Below are 20,803 nucleotides of genomic sequence, written 5' to 3' on the forward strand. Positions count from 1 at the left end.
ATTCCATACCCACTAAGTTTGAAAGGGACTTCTAGGTCTAACAAAGTGTGTTTAATGCAGCCATTGAAATGTTTACTGTGTCAGCTTCTCTTTATTTGCAACTTTCCTTTTTCGCATTCTATTATATTCAAAGTTCTTTCATTCAGGTTTAACTATTATGTACAGTTGTTTACTGAGGAGTATGGCTTCTCTCCAGAAATGCAGTTGGAATTAGCTCTTAACTATTAGTTAATTGAATTTTAACTTACTGAGCAATGTATTTACAAACTATCTTTTTCAAGTGATATGAACAGACTCCAAAATTTGTAACACTAGATTTGTTCTGCTATCTTGGTTGTAGCTTTCCAATCTTAGCAGCCAACGCTGTCTCTCTTTCCTTAAGCCGTACCTCAACTTCAGCCTTATGTAACAAAGGAAAAAAAAACTGATTAATAATACTTTCATGGGACAAGGACTTATTTCTCCTTTAAGAGGATTTAAAAACACCTTTGAGTTGTGTTGTGTTTCTGAGAGGGAAACTTGAGGGAAGTATCTTGCCTTTAAACATATTAACAAGTGACTCTGGCTGAGATTGAAGAAACTACTCCGTAAATAAAAATTAATCCTTCACTCAATGTATTGTTCAAGTCTGACTGTGGTTGTTCAACAAGGCTCAGCTATAATAACCACCTGAAAATTTCCCAACACTTCATCAGCTACTTTCTTCACAATATTCTTGACCTGGGCGGGTTCTATGGATGATAAAATGTTCTCTGCAGTTTGATCCTTGGAGTGGGCAACATTATCTGAATGAGCTACAAACAATTCAAAAGAAAACTAATTAAACATGACATGGAAGTATTACAACAGGACTGTAACTAAAGAAAAATTAAAGAAATAAAAATTGTGATAAAAATAAGTATTTTTTCCTTAAGAAAGGCTACATTAGCTCAAACAGTATTCTTTAAGGACTTTAAGAGTATACAAGAGTGATGAGGTGTAATGTGCAGTTTCCAAGAACAAGAAATTACATGTACCTTCTTCTCCTGATTGTTCCTTTTCTCCCTACAAACACAGGTAAGATTAGGTAGCTAACATCAAAATAGCTTTTGAAATCAAGTCTAATGAGCCCAATCTGTTGAAATTTGTCAATTTTTGTGACCTCATAGATATGCATGGTTATCATAATGATGAAATGTAAAAATCGACTCACAAAGAATGTCTTTTCAGTGCTATATCATTTTGAAATTGAGTAACACAGTCATTTCCATAGTAGAAAAGTTGATGAAAAGAACTGCAAGTGTGAGGTACAAGGGTGCCAACAAAGGGGAGACAAACAAAACCCCAATATGCTTATTTTCCTCTCTCATTAGACCTTGAACTCTACTCTATGTTCCTGCTTAATGTCCAATTTGTTTCACAAAGTGAACAGTCTAAAAAAAACAGAGGGCAATGAGCAAATTCATTTGAAGTCACCCTTCATTAAATGCAAAATTAAACTGATCAAAAGCTGGTCTAATTTGCCCAGTTTATATATTTATATCAATTCTGCTAATGCTAGGGCAATGCTTACTTCTGTCTGTTCTTCTGGTTGGGGTGACTGTGGTGGTGTCATCACATGTTCCCTCCACATTTCCTCAGTCATGCCTTCATCTAATGGAGGTGGAAATGGAATGCTAGCCAGTGGAGGAACTTCAACTTCCAACTGTGCAAAAAATAAGGGATTGCCACTTAATTTGTTTTCCTTAATTCTGGAGAAGTGATTGAAAATGTACATGCACTGTACTTTAACAAAACAATTTTAAACCTAAGAATGGGGCTGTCCTGGTGTACCGGTACACGGGGAAATTCCTATTGTTTTCATATCCATACATGGAGTTGTGACACAGTTCATTAATGTTTCGTTCCTTTGTGTACCGGTACACAAGGACACAACCCTAAGAATAATGCAGTAATACTAAAGTACAAACCTCAGATATGACGACTTCCTCTTGTGGCTCCTGAGTAAAAAGAAACTGGTACAACTTGTAATGCTGGAACAAACTGCAAAAGATCAACAATTATGGTTTTATCCAATCACATTGAGAGCTGAAAGTCAATAGGAGTTCCTGTGTGATTGCTTTATTATAAAAACCCCTCCATTATATTGGATACCATTGTCTTGAATGGATATAACATCTTGAAAGAGGATAAACTTATATACTTTTACCTTTCATAAATAATTGACAAAGAAAGCTCTATCCTTGTTAGATTTAGATTCCCAAAACTTTAATGTTTCCGTTCTTTAAATTGAATTTTACAGCTTACAAGTCACCATGACCAAGTCTTCTAGAGTGCCATCCTTGGTTATTTGTCATCGCAATCTTCATTATTATCATTAACATATAATCTATAATGATCCTTTGTTTTGCCTAAAATTGTTCCCACTCACATTAACAGAAGCACATTATCTCCACAAAATTAAATGTAATGCAAAATTTACCTGTCAGTAAAGTAATCAGTTATGAGCTTTGCCTGATTTACATCAAAACATTCCAGGCCCCCATTTAGTGGACAGTTTTCAACTCCAATCCCTGCCAGAAGTGACTTGAAATTTTGTATACTGTCAACCAATGAAAATTGTTTTTCTGAGAAGAAAGAAAAAATTGTTAAGTCCTACAATTAAGTAGTTGTTTCAACAGTAACTAGTGAACAACTAGCTGAATTGCTGCCAGGGGCATCCACTACTATCAATGATATGTGATTATTACCTTTAATATTGTCTAGCATTTCCTTCAAAAGAGTGAAAAATGCAGATATTTGCTGAAGGGTGAAATTCTGTTCTTTTGCAAACCTACATAATATCATTGTCAAGGTAAAACTAAGCAAGGAGTGGTCTTATCAATTAAAACCTCAGTCTGTTGCACATTGATACTACAAATTATCAAATTATTTTTAATTACAATACAGGGAAGAATCATCTTACGGTCTGTCATCTGTCTGTCATCATAAATTGAATAAACTCTTTTATCACAAACGATCACCTCTCATCTAATCTCTCTGCAATGATGTGGACAAAACCAGAAAAAAAAAAACAACACACCACAATCATTTGATAGGTTGGTTCATTTAATCCTTCAATTCCCAAGAACTGTTTACTAATTCTCCCCTCCAGCTACTTCAAATTTCCTTGTAAATTACTCACAAGAATATGGTGTTAGATATAGATAACAATTTCTACCTGATAAGTTTGAGTATTCTTATCGCCTGTTTATTGTCTTTGATTCCGATTTTAGTAAAAAGTGATTTTTCTTTTTACAAAGGATACCAAAACCCTGCAACATAGTAATCCAGTACACAGGCCTCTGGTAGAGAGATGTGATAATTTTCAATGGACAGCACTTCTGCAAGTTTCCTGAGGTCATAACAGAATAACATATGTCAATCAGTACATACAGAAGTTAAACGAATTGTTACTATCTTAAATGGTGGGGTGCAAAGTCTATTGACAGTGGACAAATTCGTTTGATTGCACAAAATGTTTACAAATTTGTTTGTGCCATGTTCAGAACTTATTTTCATTTTTGTCAAAACTGAAGTTTGTTCTCTTGTTAATGTGCTAATGAACAAGCAATCCAGGTCTATCCGTCAGGCATGAAAATTTTACAGAAAATTGACTTCCTAATCTACATTTACCCAACTGTAGTGTGAATAAATTTAAGTTTGGTTCATTAGAAATCGACTTACACTTCCAATTCAAGGACAGTAAGTTCCTTCAGAGACTGAGTCTGTTCTTCTGAAAGGACCTTCCATGCTAGTGACTCTTTCTCCTCTTCCTCCTTCAATAAGAAGAACACGAAACTTAACTCAAGTCATACTAATGAACACCAGCACTAGCACAAAGAGATCAATTCAGGTCTCGCGTTACTTTTCAAACAATTAATTGACATCTATTCAGAAATAATGCACAATCACATAGAAATAGTGCACGATTACTTTGAATTTAAATTCATTAAATGACGCTTCAGACCTGGATTCTTACTGCAACATTCAAAACATGAACAAAATGCTGCTTCCATAAAACGTTAAGTTGAAAATCGTTCTTTGCACTACTTCTAAGTCACGATAACGACCTTTTTAGAACAATGTCGCCTTAAAACTCTTCCCGTAACTTTGCCATAAAGACCAAATAGAAATCCTGAGCTCATACGAAGTCGCAGTACAGAGAGAAATACAATAAGATGATCACAACAAAGTAAAAAGTACTGTAAACATCAGCTGAAGTCGAAAAGTTTTGCAAAACAAAACAACGCATTGTCTATCCAGATCTACATATAAAGACATGAAACTAACAAAAACACTAACAGATTGGCCTTTGTTTCGATTTGTTGCCGAGTCCCGTTTCGCTGCAGATTTCTTCCGTTCTCTCTCCGAAGATTTTATTCGAATGGCCGATCGAGACTTCTTCTCCGCCATCTTTGAATACGGCCTTACTCCTGGGTGACACTCGTTGCTATGCAACTGACCTAAAATCTCCGTGCGCGTGCGGGTCGTAGGACTGGGGGGATGGGGGGAGGAGTAATTGGCATTTCAGTAAACAGGATGCACTACATTTTGCAGGAAATCGATTTAAAAAGCTGGATTAAAATTCTAATCACTCTATACCGAGCATACAACTTGACTTTTGCGAAATACTTGCTTTCGTATGACAAGAAACGACCAAACCTTTAGAGGTCAATATCGTAGTTACTATTGTTATTACCTTAGAAGCGAGTTCGCTTCTTTTGCGTGAAACTTTTGGAGGGGTTTTACCACGCTTTAAGCGATGTGGAACGTCTAAATTTTCCATACCTTCTGTAAAAATCAAATTTGACTATCATGCATCTTAAAAACTATATACTTGGAACTTCTAGACTTTGCAGCTCTGTAAATTCCGAACGGTATTGTAAGGATTGACTTGGCAATACTTTTTGTGTACTATAATTTTGAGCCACTAAATAGGTCAAGATCAAAGGCATAATAACTCTGATACGTCGTCCAATAAACGACCGTTTTGATGAGACGCTAATTAGCTTTGTTAGCCGGTAATAAGAGACTTCAAAATGCCGACAGTCTTTAGAGACCATTTAGTTGTTTGCAAGATAACGGACGAAATCTCTTCTAATTATTTTCGACAATTTTGAATAAGATTTAGAAGCTTGTTAAGTTTGTGAAAGTTAATTAAAATTGGTTGCGAATTCCTAGTTGGATCCTTACCCCCACCCCTCCCCCGTCATAAATTTATTTCACTCAAATCATGTACAAGGTGGGGTGGGGGTAGAGACGTCTCGAGAGGCCAATGAAAATAATTATTCGTTTCTTGATTTTGTAATTCAATTTCCTTCTATGTTTTGTTATGTAGTTATCTACCCCACTGCCGAACCAAAGTGCTCTAAAAACTGAGATAATTCTATTACTGGTCTTTTGATACGCTGTGGTAACTTTCTTTCTTTATTCATCAAAATAGGCAGGGAGAACTTAGAGGCGCGGTATCCTATAGAAAGTATTACCCTTCCAATCATGAGTAATCTACTATCGACAAGCCACATCGCCCACTATTGCACCCATATGCAAACCAATCTCATTTGATTTAATCGATATTTTAATAATTGCCATGGTAACACCCAAAGACTTTCTAATTCCTGATGGAAGGCGACCGAAAATATAACTCATCGCTTACTAGTAATTTGCACCAGTTCTGAGTTTAGGATTCAAAGCGTGCAAAGGAAAGTGATCAAGAGAAGCTGATGAACTGAATTAATATGGAAACATGCTGAGCAAGTTGAAGGAAGGTTTCAAGGAGAATGTGATGACGGGAGAGCCTATCGTCTGTAAGATTCCGTTGACATTTCAAAGGCTTGTGCTCAACTTCATCCCTAAGTTTAGGGATGTTTTTTTCCCAAAGAGGGATGTAGCACTGTCATCAAGTGAGTTAAGTATCATAATAAACTTATAAAACCGTTGTGATTCCCCCAGCTTCTGTCCACATCTACCTCACAAAGGAGTAACTACTGTCCTCTCTCACGTCGCCGAGGTCTCTTAGTACATGTACTGTGTTTGGAAAACATACACAAACATGGCAAAGAAGCCAAGCCAACTACTCGAACATTGAAATACAATTCAGTAATCTGTGCCATCAAGTGAATGACGTTGAGTGTCATGATGAGCACTTGGCTACCCTTGATCGACTCTACTCGAGTAATTTACATTTTACCCTCAACAAACCTCTTGACTTACTTTTTTCACCACAATTTCCGGTGTGGGTGCTGGAACTGGCACTAAGCGTTTTTTCAAAATACCAGTCGCTTTTTTGGACCTTTTATAGTTTCTATGATATTCCATGTTAATAACAATGTGGATGCTTTCACAATGCGCTACGAGTTGAATATGGTTGTACTTTTTAGTTTCATTTAAGCGTCTAATTAACCCAAACAAAAGAAATATTGACAGGTTTCAAGAACAGATTACTTTGATAAAGCGTTGCATTGTGTTTTAAACAAGCAAAGCTGTGATTTGAAAGGTTTTAATGACTGACTAGTTGATCCATCTTCACGTCGTTGTAAATTACCCCAACGCTAATAAAACCTCTTATCGATTGTAATAAACAACTATCTAACAAGTGTTTTGGAAGCTTCCTTTAATATGTCGGTAGTTCATATCATCTATGTTTCGTTAAATTGAAAAGTTTATACCACAAAAGATGGGGGGGGGGGGGGGAAAGAGTCTTGCACAGTCTTTTGTCTGAGTTGAGGAGCATACTGGGATGTATTATTAGCATAAGGCTCCTGGTATAAATCATTGCTTTTTCAAACCAGGGGAGGGGGACAATATGCATCCTACGACCCCCCTGACTGTTAACCCCCTCAACTGGTGATTAACAAAGCAGCAGCCAATCTAGATAAGGAAGCCTAAACCCCCACCCTGCATCCCGTCTCTCCCGCATATATAAACAAGCTTGTAGTAAAAACCGAGATATAGTTCTTCTACCAAGATAACTCCCAAGGGCGCCCCCTTTAGTCACTAGTCAGGACTCCCTCATACCTGTAGTGTTGTGCATAATTTACGATTCGAGAGTCATTTTTTCCAAACGGTATTAAATGTGAAACTTATTTTGGGTTTAGGTTACTAAGACAACGAGAGAATAGAGGATTCTACAAATGTATATACGAAAATACATCTTTCTTTGATATGAAATTAAATTGCATGCAATAAGTTCTTTTTTCAGTCATTTAAAAGGGTATTTGTTTTGAATACATTTGATGTGAGGAAATTTCAATTTTTTTTGTATCAACACTGGCAACAAACTGTGGTGTTATTGATAAACAGTCCTTTTTTAATTTAGAAATACTTAAGCCGGCGTACCCGACCGCAACATGGGGTATGTCATCTCTGATTACAAATCTTTTGCCCTCCACTTCGTTTCAAAAGTTCGCGTCGATAAAACAACAAAAAAAATTGATATAAGGACGTTCGGTGTTTCTGTAAGCGGTTCTGGTCGAGAGCTGACTGCAGATTGGAAGTCAAACGTATTTGGTAAATGACATAGTATTTTCTATTTACCTTTTTCTCTATTTCTTGCTTTTCCCGTTCTCTTATCGCGCTTCTTTGTAACTTCCTTCGAGCGAGTCTCCGCGCGTTCAAAACATTTCCAATATTCGGCGACTTAGCTCTTGAGTAATCCATAACTCGATGGCGCCAGCAATGGAGTATGTGTATTTATAACAGTTGTATCGAGAAGCTGTTGTTTTACTTTTATACTGAACAAAGTGAAAACATTAGCAACATGTGGTCTTTCTACAATAAGATAAATATCAGTGAATAAATTAGATTTGTCCTATCAACGATGCTTTTTTTGTTAAGCAAAGTGGTAACGTATGACTGAAATTGGCATGTTAAATAGCAGTTAGTCTTGAAAATTTAATGATGTTTACAGACTTCAGATGGTACCCTCAATACCTTATTTTTTTAGAGATTAACATCGTGAATCGATGTAGCACAAACAATCGCGATTTAATAGTTTTCCTCTCGAGTTGTGACATATAAGATAAAAACAAGGGATGATTTTGTTTGTGGTGGTGCATCAACGCGTCAAACCAACTCAAAAGTGAAATTAAACTTAATTGCTTTTCATTTCCATGAGGCTTGGTAAGTCCTTACCAGGAACCTTAGGCTAACTTTATGAAATGAGTCCTAGAAAACACCGTTATGACTGAATTTTAAAGACAGAATATTTTTCTTAGAGTATTCTCGTTAACAAACATTGGAAACCTATTGCTGTGTCTCAAGACAATATCGATCAGCATTTTTTCTTGGTTTTCGTTAATCAGTTGTTGATGAAAACTGTGCAGCTGTTTTTGAAATAAAAGATTGGCTTTCTTTGTCATTGGATTGACTTCCTCAGACGAAAAAAATTATATAAAACCGCAAATAGGTTTGAACTCCTGAAAACTTACGAGTGTGGCAAAGTGACACAAAATTCAAGGGAGAGTTTTTAAAGAGGGAATTGAGTTATAGAGATTCGTTCAAGATTGACATTTTTTATTATCAGTTATTCCCATTCTAAATCAGACCGAAATCAGACCGGGCAATTTTCTGTATTTGAAAAACACCCAAAAACAGTGTAACCGTCTTGTCTTGAAAACTAAATGACTGTTGTTTACGAAATCTCGATGTTAACGTGGGGACACAATTTATACATAACACTTGATTATAGAGATAGTGCGTAAGGAAACAAAATAAGATTGAGTATTACAAAATGCCAAGCTCGGATATAAAAAAGGTCCACAGAAATGAAATCACAAGTACTATTGTGGAAGGAAGAGAGATAAAATGTACGCTACGATTTTTGAAGCTGCAGTGGTTTGGGATATGCAATTTTAGGAGTCTCTTGCGCTAAGAATTAATTAGTGTGACATTTTGGAAGAACACATTTTAAGTCCTTTTTAACAGCTCATAATGTAACTTACCGGTCTTACTATCAAAATAACTTATTTATCATAACTTCAGTTCAAGAAAAACCCGGCCAGAGAAGAGGCAATGTGGGAGAATCCTATTTTGAGCGGAGTCTGCCGAGATCTTCTTTGCCGTTGAAGTACGAGGCCTTTGTCTTTTGCTTTTCCGGCTTTTAGTGAGAATTGACATTTCTGAAAGGAGACTGATTAGTAGTATCATATTTCGCAGAAAGTAATTTGCAATCCATTTTCACTTCTTTCAACAGATATATCAACGCACGACCACAAACGAAGTTGTTGTTTCCCCCAGATGCATTAGACATTTCGAAGCTGAAATACAGTTTTATGACACTAACTGCAAACGAGTGCGAGAGGAGTTGTAATAAATTGAGCCAACAGTTTAGCCTACGGCTCCCAGTTACTTGGCATAAAATTTTTAATTACATTGCTTGCGATAACCACCAAGTTATCTCTAAGGTAGAATTAAATCTTAGGTATATTTTTCGAAAAAAGTGAAGGGATACGTGAATTTTTGTCTCGATATTTATCTGTGGATGAAAAAAAAGAAATATTTTTATTTGATGAGTCTCGTGTTTCTATAATAACGTAGATGCTGACCTCAGATCACTGTGCGGTTGTCGCATGTTGTAGAAGGTACAGTTTGTCGAGGGTTAACCAAACGATAAGTGCCCTGTGTGGTAGTCCTCTCAGCGCTAGGTTCTCTATGCGATAAATAGGTTCAGGTGTTACGTGCCCTGTCCTAGAGGTTCACCAAATGCTAGACAACCCATGCAGATGGTTCGCTTCCTTGTCTACAAGCTTCGGCAAATGCTGGGTCTCCTGCTTGGTAGGCTTATTTATCGTAAGGCACACTGTTCAACAGGTTCAATTCCTGCCGGGTACCCTGTATTGGTATTGTAGGTCTACTTTACCTTACGGCAGAATGTTCTAGGTGCAAATATTGTGGCTACACACTGTGGGTGGTTTCTTATAAGGGGTTAGGGTTTATTACACAGCACAAAAATCCTACAGAATTAAGAAAAAAAACATACTTTACTTTAATTGACCTCATTTCTAAAGAAGCAAAGGATCATCCTTTGCTTTTAACAAAGTACACATTCTTTTCCCAACTGGTTGCCAACTATCTAACTGTTTTCTTCCTCTACGAGAACTGCGACAAAGCTACACATTTAGAAAAACTAGAATACATCAAACAAATAAAAGGCCTTAATAAAGCAGCAGAGCACAATAAGAACAGCACAATGTTTGAATAATTTTTTGGAGTCCAAAATGAGCCGCTGTTTTTCGAACTGCTGTGTCACAGAACAACGATAGGAACTCTATTACGAATTGACAGCAACAAAGTTTACTGCTAGAAGTCTCCGCAGCACGTCAAGTTAGATCTGTCAGTTCCAAGATCATACATTGGTTTGATAAAGCTACCAAAAGATATGAAAACGCTAATCTACATTAACATAAGTTAATTGTTGTCATGCAGGCTACATTAAGGTACACGCACAAACTTAAATGAAAAACAACAACTAAAAACGAATCAAAACAAACAACTTGTTCTTTTAACTTTCCTAAGAAGTAGGAAAAAACTAAAAATACTGACACTACTCTTATTTAAGTATACAGTGCACTTCTAAAGCAAATAAAATTAAAATAATCGATAGCAGTTGTGCTTGTTGATGTGTTTGATTATTTCAAACAAGTCGACAGTTTGGAATACCATTGAATCGCCTCCACAGATCTGAGAAAATTCTCAGGATTTTAAACATCACTCAAAGCAACAAATTAAATTTTAAAAAAGCCCGTCTGTATTTGGGAGGTAACAGATTTTATCTTCGTTTAACAAAAATTAGAGTACTTTTCAATTGATCGTCATCACCAGGATCTATGATTGGTCAAGAAAAATTCGCGCGACTCTGTCAACCAATCAAATACACAAAATCCTAACCAATCGTGATTCGGTCAGTCGCGTTTTCCCGCGCTTCAAAACGTTAGCTTGCTTTCACCCTGTGTTCTCATTTGCTTCTTGTTTCATTTTCTTTCTTTCCTTATGACTGGCCTTGGTGAAAACTCTGGCTGCAATTTTGTAACGTTCGAATGAAACACGCTCTAAAATACCTAAATTTTAAGTAATATTAGACCTATGATTTCATATAATATATACACTTATATCAGCAACACAGTCCAGCCATAACATGGTCATATAGTTCAGCACACTAAGTTGAATTATGCTGGTGCAATACAAACCAATATGATAAAAATACGTCTTATTGCCTTAAAAATATATTTGTTATATTGTTCAGTAATCTAACTTCAATAAAATATGTTGACACACTTTAAAAATTAAGTTTGTATCACATACAGTACTAAGATGCCTTCCACCTCTATAAAAAAAATTATTACCCTTCAAAACTTCTACACATCCAGTAAAGAAATAGACGGAACTTCTACGTATGAAATCTCCTTTGATGCTGACTTTATAAGAAATAAGTAAATTTTTCCTATCCACTAAAAGGTCATTAGCTGAATCAATTTATCTTAGACCAATTTAAGTTTATAATTGAATAATGTCACCTTTTGAAAAAAAAAACGTGATTAATAGAACAAAAAGCGATACGATAATGTGGCAGTCCTCTAGTTTTTTTAGTAAAACCAAAAATACCCAGAGGACTGGGAGTATGAGTTTGTCACAATACAGTTACGAGATAACCTTACAAAGGCATTCTTATTATATGAGATCTTTTTAAGTTAACATGCTGACTATGAAAAGAAACCAGAAAATTACCCACTAAAAAGTCCTCAGACTAAACATCTTCTCCTAATATGATAAAAAACCGAAACAATCAGTGGTTACAACGATGTTGTTGTTGTTAAAACTGTTACAAACACTCGACCAAAACCCATCATGCAACGGTGCAAGAAGTGCAATAAGTACAGACATAGGAATTGTCTAGCAATTCACAATTTTTGATAAACTTTACGTAGTAAATAACACATAAGGAAAAAAAAGCAAAGAAATGAATCCCCAAGCTATGTTCTCTATCATTCATATTTCATTCTTTGTATGACAATATTAAACTTAAGTTTTCAAACTCGTTTCATTTGTCACCTTCTACTAATATTGACAACTTTAAACTGTGGCAAATGTGGAAACAGTTAAATCAAAACACGGTGGCTTTATGAAGAGGTTCTTTCTTGACACTGTGGAGTAAACAGTTTCCACATGATGCTAAGTAAAAAAAGTCATTAATTTGGTAAAAATACTTTTCTCAGATCGCTATTACTTGGAAAATAATCTTGATTAAAATTCAGCAGGTAGCAATGCTATAAAAGCTAGTTTCATTTAGCTTAATTATTATTGTATCAACCAAAGTATGTAAATAAAACTTTTTGGATGTAAAAATGCTACCACTACTGGTTACGTGTAAACACGATGGAAAACCCCTAAGTAGGCATTTTATCTCTTACATCAAGTGAAATAAATTATAACTTTTTAAACATCTAATTAGATACTATTATAAGAAACATAAAAAAGTATTTAAAATTGGGGGATTCTTCACTGGAATGTTTTCAGGGAAGTTCATGAATTTCTGCTTAATGTAAGCTTGTACTTCACAATTTAACAAAATCCTGAAAACACAGTAACATTATGGACAGTGTTCCACTCATGGAAACTACATCAATGTTAAAAACATAATTTTATAAAACATTTAACATAATTTCAAATATGCATGGCTGGACTGTGTTATTGATATTAAAGTATTGAGAATTGAACTAAATTGTAGGAAAAATGTTTCAACTTATACTTAATTCTAAAATAGACAAACAAAAAAACTGCTACCTTCACCTTGAAGAAAAAATTATCACCCCGCAAGTCAGACATGGCAAAAAATTAGCCACAGATGACTGTCTTCACACCTTAGTATGAGATACTTATCTGGAACAGATTAACCATGCCACCTTGTCAAAAAGTCCTAAAATATGACAGGACAAATGTATTGTGCTAAAGAAAGAGACATGTCGGGAAAGAAGGGTGTCTCTTTGAAGAACCTCTGAATACAATTCCTGTTTCCAAAGATTGCACATACCCAAATTTTCAATTGTTTCAGAAATACATCTTTTCACTTGCTGATATTATTTTGGGTGAGAAGAAGAAGGCAAAGAGAGTAAGAGAGAGAAAGAGTAAAGCTGGAAGGCAAACATGATGAAAGAATATTAATGATCTAGAAGAAATTTTTAACCACCAGTTTGATTTTCTTGCGGCACACTGGACATTTCTTTTTTTCTTCCTTTAGTCTCTCCGCACATCCAATGCAACACACAAGATGACCAGTTCTTCCATGAACAATACTAGCATTTCGAGGTTGCGTCAAGCAAATTATGCACAAGTCAGGTGTAAACCCTGATGCAGAGTTTTCATTGTTGAAGTTCTGTAGCAAAGTTTTGCTGGGATTTTCAGCTTTTGATGTAGTGTGATTTGAAGCATGAGACAGTCTTTCAGTATTCTCCTTTACTGATGAAGATGAACCCTCAATATATGATGCAAGATTAGGAAGTGGCGCAACTGTTGATAATGCCACTGTTGAGGATGGATGGTCAATGGTTGGTGTAACGGCAAGTGATGAAGATTTTTGTAGAGAATGTGAGCATGATTTGTCTGTTGATCCTGTTAAATCTATATTAGGTTCTGAAGTCAATCTATAAATAGAAAAGAGAAATGTAAAAATACCTTAGATAGTACTGCTTCCATATTGGTTGTGGTTATGTCAAGCTATCATGAACCTGAGTTTCGGACTCAATTCAAACACCTCAAATCAAAACTTACTGTCGAGTTACTGAAAATGAACAGATAGATTCCATGTTGCTGTGCCTGTTTGGCAAAAGATCACAGATGACATCACAATGTGGAAAACAAAAAGGGACATACAATGTACAGCCGAGTGTGTCACTGATGTTCTTGCCACATCATAAAGTCTTCTGTAATCTTTAACTGTACAGACCCTCAACAACATTAAAATTCTACAAAAGCAAAATGTTGATAATGATGATGTCATCTATGTGTCCATTCTCCAATACCCAGTCAAAATGCATGTAAAACTACAAATTAAACTGAATGTGTACAGACCTTTTCAATGTAGGCAGCCAGGCATGTCTCTCAATCCAGCAACGAGCACATCGGGGAGAAAATGGATGGTTTTTCAAGTCACAATGTGAGCATGCCCAAAAGTCATCTTCATCAAATTCTGAATCAGATTCCCTATCCCCTTCATACTCATCTCCTCCTTCAGCCCCAGGATCCTCTTCTGAACTGGTTATATTTTCTTATAGAGAACAGTAAAAGCCAATGAGTATTGAGTTCAAATACTGTTACATATCTACCTCAATTCTGTTTTTTCTCTGTTCAAGGTCCTAGGGATGACTTCTCACTATGGTAAAAGTTACTTGGGCATCTCAAAGGTTTATCCAAAATTTCACGTAATTCAACTTGTGAAAATGCCTTTGCACTAAAATGTACACATTGAACTCTGCAGCTCAATATCTCTTGCTCTGTACTAAACAAACCATCCCAGACAACACTTTGAATCAGCCCCTCTAGAAGGATGGGAACAAACATTCCATGGAAATTAAATATAATTACAATTTTGGTTCCTATGACTTCACATTTATTTCTGATAAATGTTGGCAAGTTGGTGATTCCAGCAGAAGACTTATGTACCATAAGTTCCCTCTTATATGTTCTTTGACCAACTGCTTAAAAATGCAAACAATGTTTGCTATCACAAACCAGTATCACTTTCATCGTCATCTTCCTCTTCTTCCTCAGGTTCTTCTGTGTCAGAATCAGGAGGCTCATATTCCACAGTCTCAACATCTCCTACAACAAAATAAATATACATCAGCCTATCATAGTTAAGTAAGAAATTGACCAAAAAAAAAGGGGCTGCACCCCTTCCTAAAAGGTTGCATGTACCTCATCTGTAACCACCCCTTGCTCTTTACAAAAATGACAAATCAGATGAGTAACTTTCAAATATTACTGACATAAAAAGATAAGTTTACAAATTATCACTTCTTAGGAGAAATTACAGCTGATCTTTATAGATCCCTCAAAGTAAATTTTAGTCTTCCCTTCTTTACAGCTCAAGTGCACAAAAGTAACATTATTTCAGCAAAGCAGTACTTAACCCTTTGACTCTAATGAGAGACCAAGACAGAATTTCTCCTTACAATATCAATACAAAATCAAGTATATTACTGATGAGAGTAAATAAAAATATGAATTTGGGGTTTATTGGTTGATTTAATGCCAAAGCCCCTTACTAACATGATAAGAATATGAAGGCAGACAGCATAGAGAATTACTAATATGATCATCGGACTGAAAGGGTTAAATGTTGCAGGTTTTAAGAAGATGCTAACTTGCATACCATTCAGAAAAAAGAGATCATCTTCAGAGTCAGTCACAATAGCAGTCACAGCAGACTCGTAACCTTTCACAAAGTAAACTGTGCTGGATGATTCAGACACTTCACTCTCACTTTCTGATGCTCTTGTTGATTTGAACCCAATACACCAAGGAATTCGCTCTGGAGGACTGTAACTACCTTTCACCCCAAGAACATCTGGAAAACAAGAAAAACACTCCAGGTTAAAGTTCAATATGACAGTCAGATTTATTTTTGCTATGAAACATACAAGTAACACACTTAGTAGAGTTGTCTACAATTGCAGAAATCAATTAAGACATGGTTTTATACCACAATTAGTGTGTATTTCACTCTAAATACACCAGCATTAAGAATCATGATTTTATAATGAAACTAACTGGCAACTTGACAATTAAGTGGTCTGTTTATGAATGATGTTCTAATGACATCATGCACAGCAAGATATCATGTACTTTGGTCTTGGCCTTCAAAGGTAGAGAAGGGAATTTTCAAATCAAATACCCAAAAACAGGGAACACTTAAGAAGATAATCGGTTCAACTTTATCAACAAAACTGTTCATAGTTGAAATTGCATCTCAGGGCACAACCTTTGGCAGATGACAAATATTTTTTATCAGTTAAATTCCTTCATAAAATAACCAAATATTTTTTAAATTACAAATAATGAGATTGGATCAGTTTATCCAATTGAAACTAATTTCCTTTTGAAGCAAGAAAGCTGACCACAAAAATACATCTAAAGAAAGCATCTCCATACCTGTCCATGATCCTCGTTTTCTTTTTCTACCTTCCACACTTTTCTTCTTACCAAAGCCTCCTGTATTATTTAAAACAATTAAGGTATAATGGGTCTTTCAGTAACCTGCCAAAACTGAATGTGGGCCACAAACTGGCATGACAGCATTTCAACCTTATTGATCTCTTCAAATCTCATAACAGAATTATATCATTACTTGCATTTCACATTCAAATGCTGTAAACATTACTCTGAAAGAACAATATATTTATACCTTGTGGTTAACTCTCCTTACAGAGAACATTTAGTCAGATTGCCATAAGAGGATTAAAGATAAACATTCTGCTCAGTACTACCATAATATTTACTGTAAGAGGGTGCTTAACAATAGATGACAATGTTTTTCATCCTATACTAAATTGCAGGAAGTAGTTGCTTTATTAAGTTAAGAGAGGACACACTTTTTCACACGCACTGAGTTGGTATGTTCAAGGATGGCTTAATGACATGTTGCAAAAACATGTCTGTGATAATAAAAATGAAAAATGTTAGATGCTAGTTATAACATGCTCATAGTCATGGTGCTAATTTGGACACTATAAACATTGAACATTGGTTACCTTGCTCATTGTCTGAACTATCACACTGTGGACCAATCCGTATCTCACTAGAGAAATCAAATAAATAAACATTCATGAATATAAATTAGTACAGCTTTAACTGACTGATGAATTAAGTAACACTCCTTCAAATTGGTCCATGAATTTCATTAAAGATCTGTTTTCATGAATGTATGGTGAGGTCATATGACTGTAATCTGACAAACAGAAACAATAGAATTGAGTTACAACAAAAAGAAGGTGGGTGAAAGGATTAACCTTTGAGCTCTGAGATGTTTCATAACAGTTGGTTTTAGAGATCCCAACTTTTCCATGCACAAGGTCACACAAACAACAAAACATAAATAACTTGTTTAGTTAAATCATACTAAAAGCCTCACATAAATAACATTAAATTAAGAGACAATTATTGGTACAAGGAAGCTTGTCACATCATGGATAGATGTCCAAAATCTTAGTGCAATTTTCAGCAAAGTTATCATCTCAGAGAGAGCTTGCCTCTATTTTAAGGTACATTGACATAAATAACCATGGCCCCTAAAAATTGTGTTCAGTACAGTTTCCAAACCATGAATCTTTCACCCTTTTCCAAAATCTCTCCATGTACATCCAATTCACAAACCACATATGTGTAGACTGGATTTCACCTTTTAAATCAATAAGGGTGAAACATAAAGTGCACCTTTTAAGTGCTACCAAGTGTCTTACTCCTTAACAAACAAAGGGGAATTTTGGTCTATTTTGACAATCTTGGCATGATCAAATCCCTTATTCTCATAATTAACTAGTATTGGAAAGGAAATAAAGGGAGGAAGGTTTTTCCAGCTGCTTGGGACTTTTAAAAAACTGCATGAAATAGATGTACAATATAATAGTTTGCACTGCACATTAAAAATTCCAATCAGTTGTTCCAGTTATGTTTTATAATGGGCTTGCCCATTATGTTCTGTTGAAAGAATGAAATAAACATTTTTACTCCACCCTGATAACCCAGGGAGCATGCCAAGGCCAGCCCAAGAAGAGCCCTTATCTTTTTGCTGTAGAAAAAAAAACAGGCATGGGGCATTAAAATAGCGTTATAAAAATAGAGAAAAATTTGCATAAGCTAATTGGTGCAATGCTGTGCTGCTCCAACACTAATTCACCAGTTTTCATGAAGTCCTACAATAAATTCACAACCTATGCTATTTTGCACACCAGTTTGCTAGAACCTCTACTATTTATCAATTCACTGTGCTTAATGAATATAACCTAATTGGGGGATTGCATTTATAGCAGTGAATGCATCAAGGAAAAAATCTGGTAGCCCTAATTCAGATGCAGATAAAAAAAAATGTGAGTTTGTATAATTTAGCAACATATAACATTTAAACTCATATTATTTGAAAGCAGTGAACCAAATCTAAATGAACGGTTGAGATTGTTTCGCTGGAGTGACCACGTTTTTCTAATAGCACTAGGGCAGTTGTTCAGACTCGTTCGATTGACAAGCCTCGACTTGTCCTAGGTATCAATACCGTAGTGATGCAGCCATCAGGATGGAATGCTAATGTCATTTATTGGCGATCGTAGATCACGAACGACATCTTTAAGCCTCTATACCGTGCATTTAACAGTTCGGTAACTTATTTTGCACCACGCTCTCCTAGGTCAACAACATGTAAATGCAAATAAAATAACACGAGGTCTTGCTTTGTGAAGCGAAAAGCAGTGTGCTGTTGACGAGATAAAAGTATTGCAGCGTTTATCAGACGATGTAAGCCACTAAGTACCGAAAGATTTTGAGCTCTTAATATCGCTAAAAGAATGTCAAGATCGGCAAGAAGATGAAAAAAAGAAAAAAAAAAATAAACCCAATCACATCACACAACACACTGATCGAATGTAAGATGAGGGCAAAACAGTGGGTTGGTTCCTGGGTCACTTGGACGAAAAATGAGAAGAATAATTCAGAATCTTAACAGCAAGGCTCTTATGATAACAAACAGATGTTCTGAGGTCTGATTGAGAGGGAAAGGAAAGTAAAAACAGAGATGCCAAGAAATTAGATACGGTCTGGCGTTGAGCGTGGGAAAACGACCTTTAACATTTTGCTATAGCCGCGTCAGTCGTCGGCTAGAGCCATAATCCGGGCTTTATTTCAATTTGCGTAGTGCGATTGAGGAATAATAATTCTTCACAGATAAGTAGAATGAGTCTTCAACAAATACACATGTTTGAGATACCTCCGACGAAAATGAAAGGCCATAACGTGTAACTCGACCTCTTCACATGGGACAACAGATTATGTTCATGTAACTCGCGTATTAATGAATGGACAAAACCTTTCTTGAACAATCAACTCATCACCTAAGATTCACTGACCTCTAAAATTCGAGTGAAATTCTTACGTTTCTAAATAGCTAAGGGCGCGAAAATTCTCGGCTTACATTTCCCAAGTGTATTTTAGCGTGGGTACCATTCTGTGAAGATTTCGGATATGTCCTTTCACGTCCCAAGATATAGCGCGGCGAGAACTGTGGTATTCACAGCAATGGAAAACAGGGAAACGGCGAAATTACTTAATTAAAATGTATCCCGAGTTAAATGTTTGCCGTGGATTTTGTAATCAATGGGAGATTTCGCCATAACTTTTCCATGCGATTACAAAAAAATATTCACGGTTGAATTTTACATTCAAAATATTGCAAAACAAATGTCTGTTTAGCTGACTATCACAATCACATTATTCAAGCAACCCTTGCGCAAAATTACCGATAAAATCAAGGAAATTACTAAAGAGAGCAAAAAGGTTGGGCTTACAAACAACAGCAAGATGTGAATTGCGGACAAGCCGACTTCGCTCTGAAGGAAGTTATAGTAACACTACTTATCGATACACTTGGGGCTCCCGATGACAAAATTTATCAAACAACTAGACTCATAAATAGTTGAAAGTACAGTCTAACTTACCAAGCCTTCTGCTCGACCAAAGCGCCATCCATAACCTTCTTATCAGTCCCTTCACTCCACGCTCACCGATACACATGAACGTTCATATCCTTGCTTTCGGTCCATGGACTTCGAAGACAAATGCTTCTACACTTAGGAGAATTTCATACTGATCCTCATCCAAATTTTCAGCTGAAACACTGCTAGATTTTCTAAAACAATTCTCTTCTCTTTTTCGTTGAGAAAAACCTCTCTCGAACAAAAGGAATTTAGAAATAAACGACAAAACCAGGTATAAATTGGTATCAAAAAGAAATAATGTTGTTCAGTATTCGGTTCGAAACCAGTAGTTCGAACCCTCGATGGACTTGAATTTCTCCCAAATGGCGCCGGAAGCTGGGCACCTCGCACCGGATACCAAGGCTTGACAATGAGCGAACTTGTCCAAGCATGTCCTGATTATCATTGGCTGTTTAAATTTTAATCTTGGTGCTGATTGGTCTGTTTTTGACAGCTTTCTTTTAGAGCTATTTCACTTTCGCGCGCTTTTTATCAGCTAGTTATCAATGGCAATTTCGCGCGCATCAGTGCCCTTGTTGACCTTATTTTGTCAGTCGGAACGCTTTCGCTCACCAACCGCAAATTGTTTTGCTTGAACAGGTCGAAACATGAATTTTGACCTGAAAGAGAAATTTCTGTAAAAAGAAAACGAATTTTTTCTTTTTTTTTTAGAAATGAATAGATATGAATCAAGGCTTCTTCAACAGCCTTCAAGAGCGACTTTTTAAAGTAAAAATTAGAGCAGACAAAGTTTGGTGTACTCAAAAAGTGGCGTGAGCAACAATGAAAATAAACTTTATCATTCCACCTTACTTACGGCGCCCTTCAAGTAAATTATCCTAAATTGGATGGTTACGTGATTAACATAAATGCAAACATTTTAATGTCGCTTGGCATCAATTCATCCCCTCTGCTTTAGTGGGAATGTTTTGTTTTGCCAAATATTTTCATTAAAACTAGTCCCTCTTGGTATGTTTGCAATCCGTGGATTTTTTAAAATCTATGCGATGAAAATGTGAAATCTGTTTCCCCTCTTACTGTTTTCT

General features: G+C 35.9%; 2 protein-coding genes across 4 annotated transcripts; both read right to left on the reverse strand.

Annotated features, from left to right (window-relative positions):
- Positions 1–71: 71 nt before the first annotated feature.
- LOC131785462 (ciliary-associated calcium-binding coiled-coil protein 1) lies at positions 72–9,111 on the reverse strand. Of its 3 annotated transcripts, XM_059102348.2 has the most exons (11): positions 8,964–9,111; positions 7,558–7,754; positions 3,706–3,797; positions 3,287–3,373; positions 2,730–2,812; positions 2,462–2,606; positions 1,950–2,022; positions 1,553–1,684; positions 1,017–1,044; positions 670–794; positions 72–400 (listed from the first exon to the last, which is right to left on the reverse strand). In XM_059102348.2, exons 2-11 carry the CDS (start codon positions 7,678–7,680, stop codon positions 326–328), a joined length of 963 nt encoding a protein of 320 aa, XP_058958331.2. In that variant the 5' UTR covers positions 7,681–7,754; positions 8,964–9,111; the 3' UTR covers positions 72–325. The 3 variants fall into 3 exon arrangements, with proteins under 3 accessions (XP_058958331.2, XP_066022121.1, XP_058958332.2); XM_066166024.1 differs by lacking the exons at positions 7,558–7,754; positions 8,964–9,111 and adding an exon at positions 6,235–6,356; XM_059102349.2 differs by lacking the exons at positions 7,558–7,754; positions 8,964–9,111 and adding an exon at positions 4,324–4,453.
- Positions 9,112–9,982: 871 nt separating this feature from the next.
- On the reverse strand, positions 9,983–20,065 carry LOC131785518 (E3 ubiquitin-protein ligase Mdm2). The gene is made up of 7 exons (XM_059102425.2): positions 19,719–20,065; positions 16,767–16,813; positions 16,168–16,227; positions 15,389–15,583; positions 14,746–14,835; positions 14,086–14,281; positions 9,983–13,658 (listed from the first exon to the last, which is right to left on the reverse strand). Exons 1-7 carry the CDS (start codon positions 19,748–19,750, stop codon positions 13,184–13,186), a joined length of 1,095 nt encoding a protein of 364 aa, XP_058958408.2. The 5' UTR covers positions 19,751–20,065; the 3' UTR covers positions 9,983–13,183.
- Positions 20,066–20,803: the final 738 nt, after the last annotated feature.

This window comes from Pocillopora verrucosa, chromosome 1 (genome assembly GCF_036669915.1).
Source record: "Pocillopora verrucosa isolate sample1 chromosome 1, ASM3666991v2, whole genome shotgun sequence".
NCBI lineage: Eukaryota > Metazoa > Cnidaria > Anthozoa > Scleractinia > Pocilloporidae > Pocillopora > Pocillopora verrucosa.

What these genes read in the sequence shown, in the direction of transcription:
- LOC131785462 (XM_059102348.2), bottom strand. Translation starts at nt 7,680, where the DNA reads ATGGATTACTCAAGAGCTAAGTCGCCGAATATTGGAAATGTTTTGAAC. An exon ending in AGCAAGAAATAGAGAAAAAG is followed by an intron (nt 3,798 to 7,557) that starts GTAAATAGAAAA and finishes TTCTTATTGAAG; the next exon opens with GAGGAAGAGGAGAAAGAGTC. An exon ending in AAGTGTTGGGAAATTTTCAG is followed by an intron (nt 401 to 669) that starts GTGGTTATTATA and finishes TTGTTACATAAG; the next exon opens with GCTGAAGTTGAGGTACGGCT.
- LOC131785518 (XM_059102425.2), bottom strand. Translation starts at nt 19,750, where the DNA reads ATGGATGGCGCTTTGGTCGAGCAGAAGGCTTG. An exon ending in AAAACGAGGATCATGGACAG is followed by an intron (nt 15,584 to 16,167) that starts GTATGGAGATGC and finishes CTTGTTTTCCAG; the next exon opens with ATGTTCTTGGGGTGAAAGGT. An exon ending in TGGCTGCCTACATTGAAAAG is followed by an intron (nt 13,659 to 14,085) that starts GTCTGTACACAT and finishes TTCTATTTATAG; the next exon opens with ATTGACTTCAGAACCTAATA.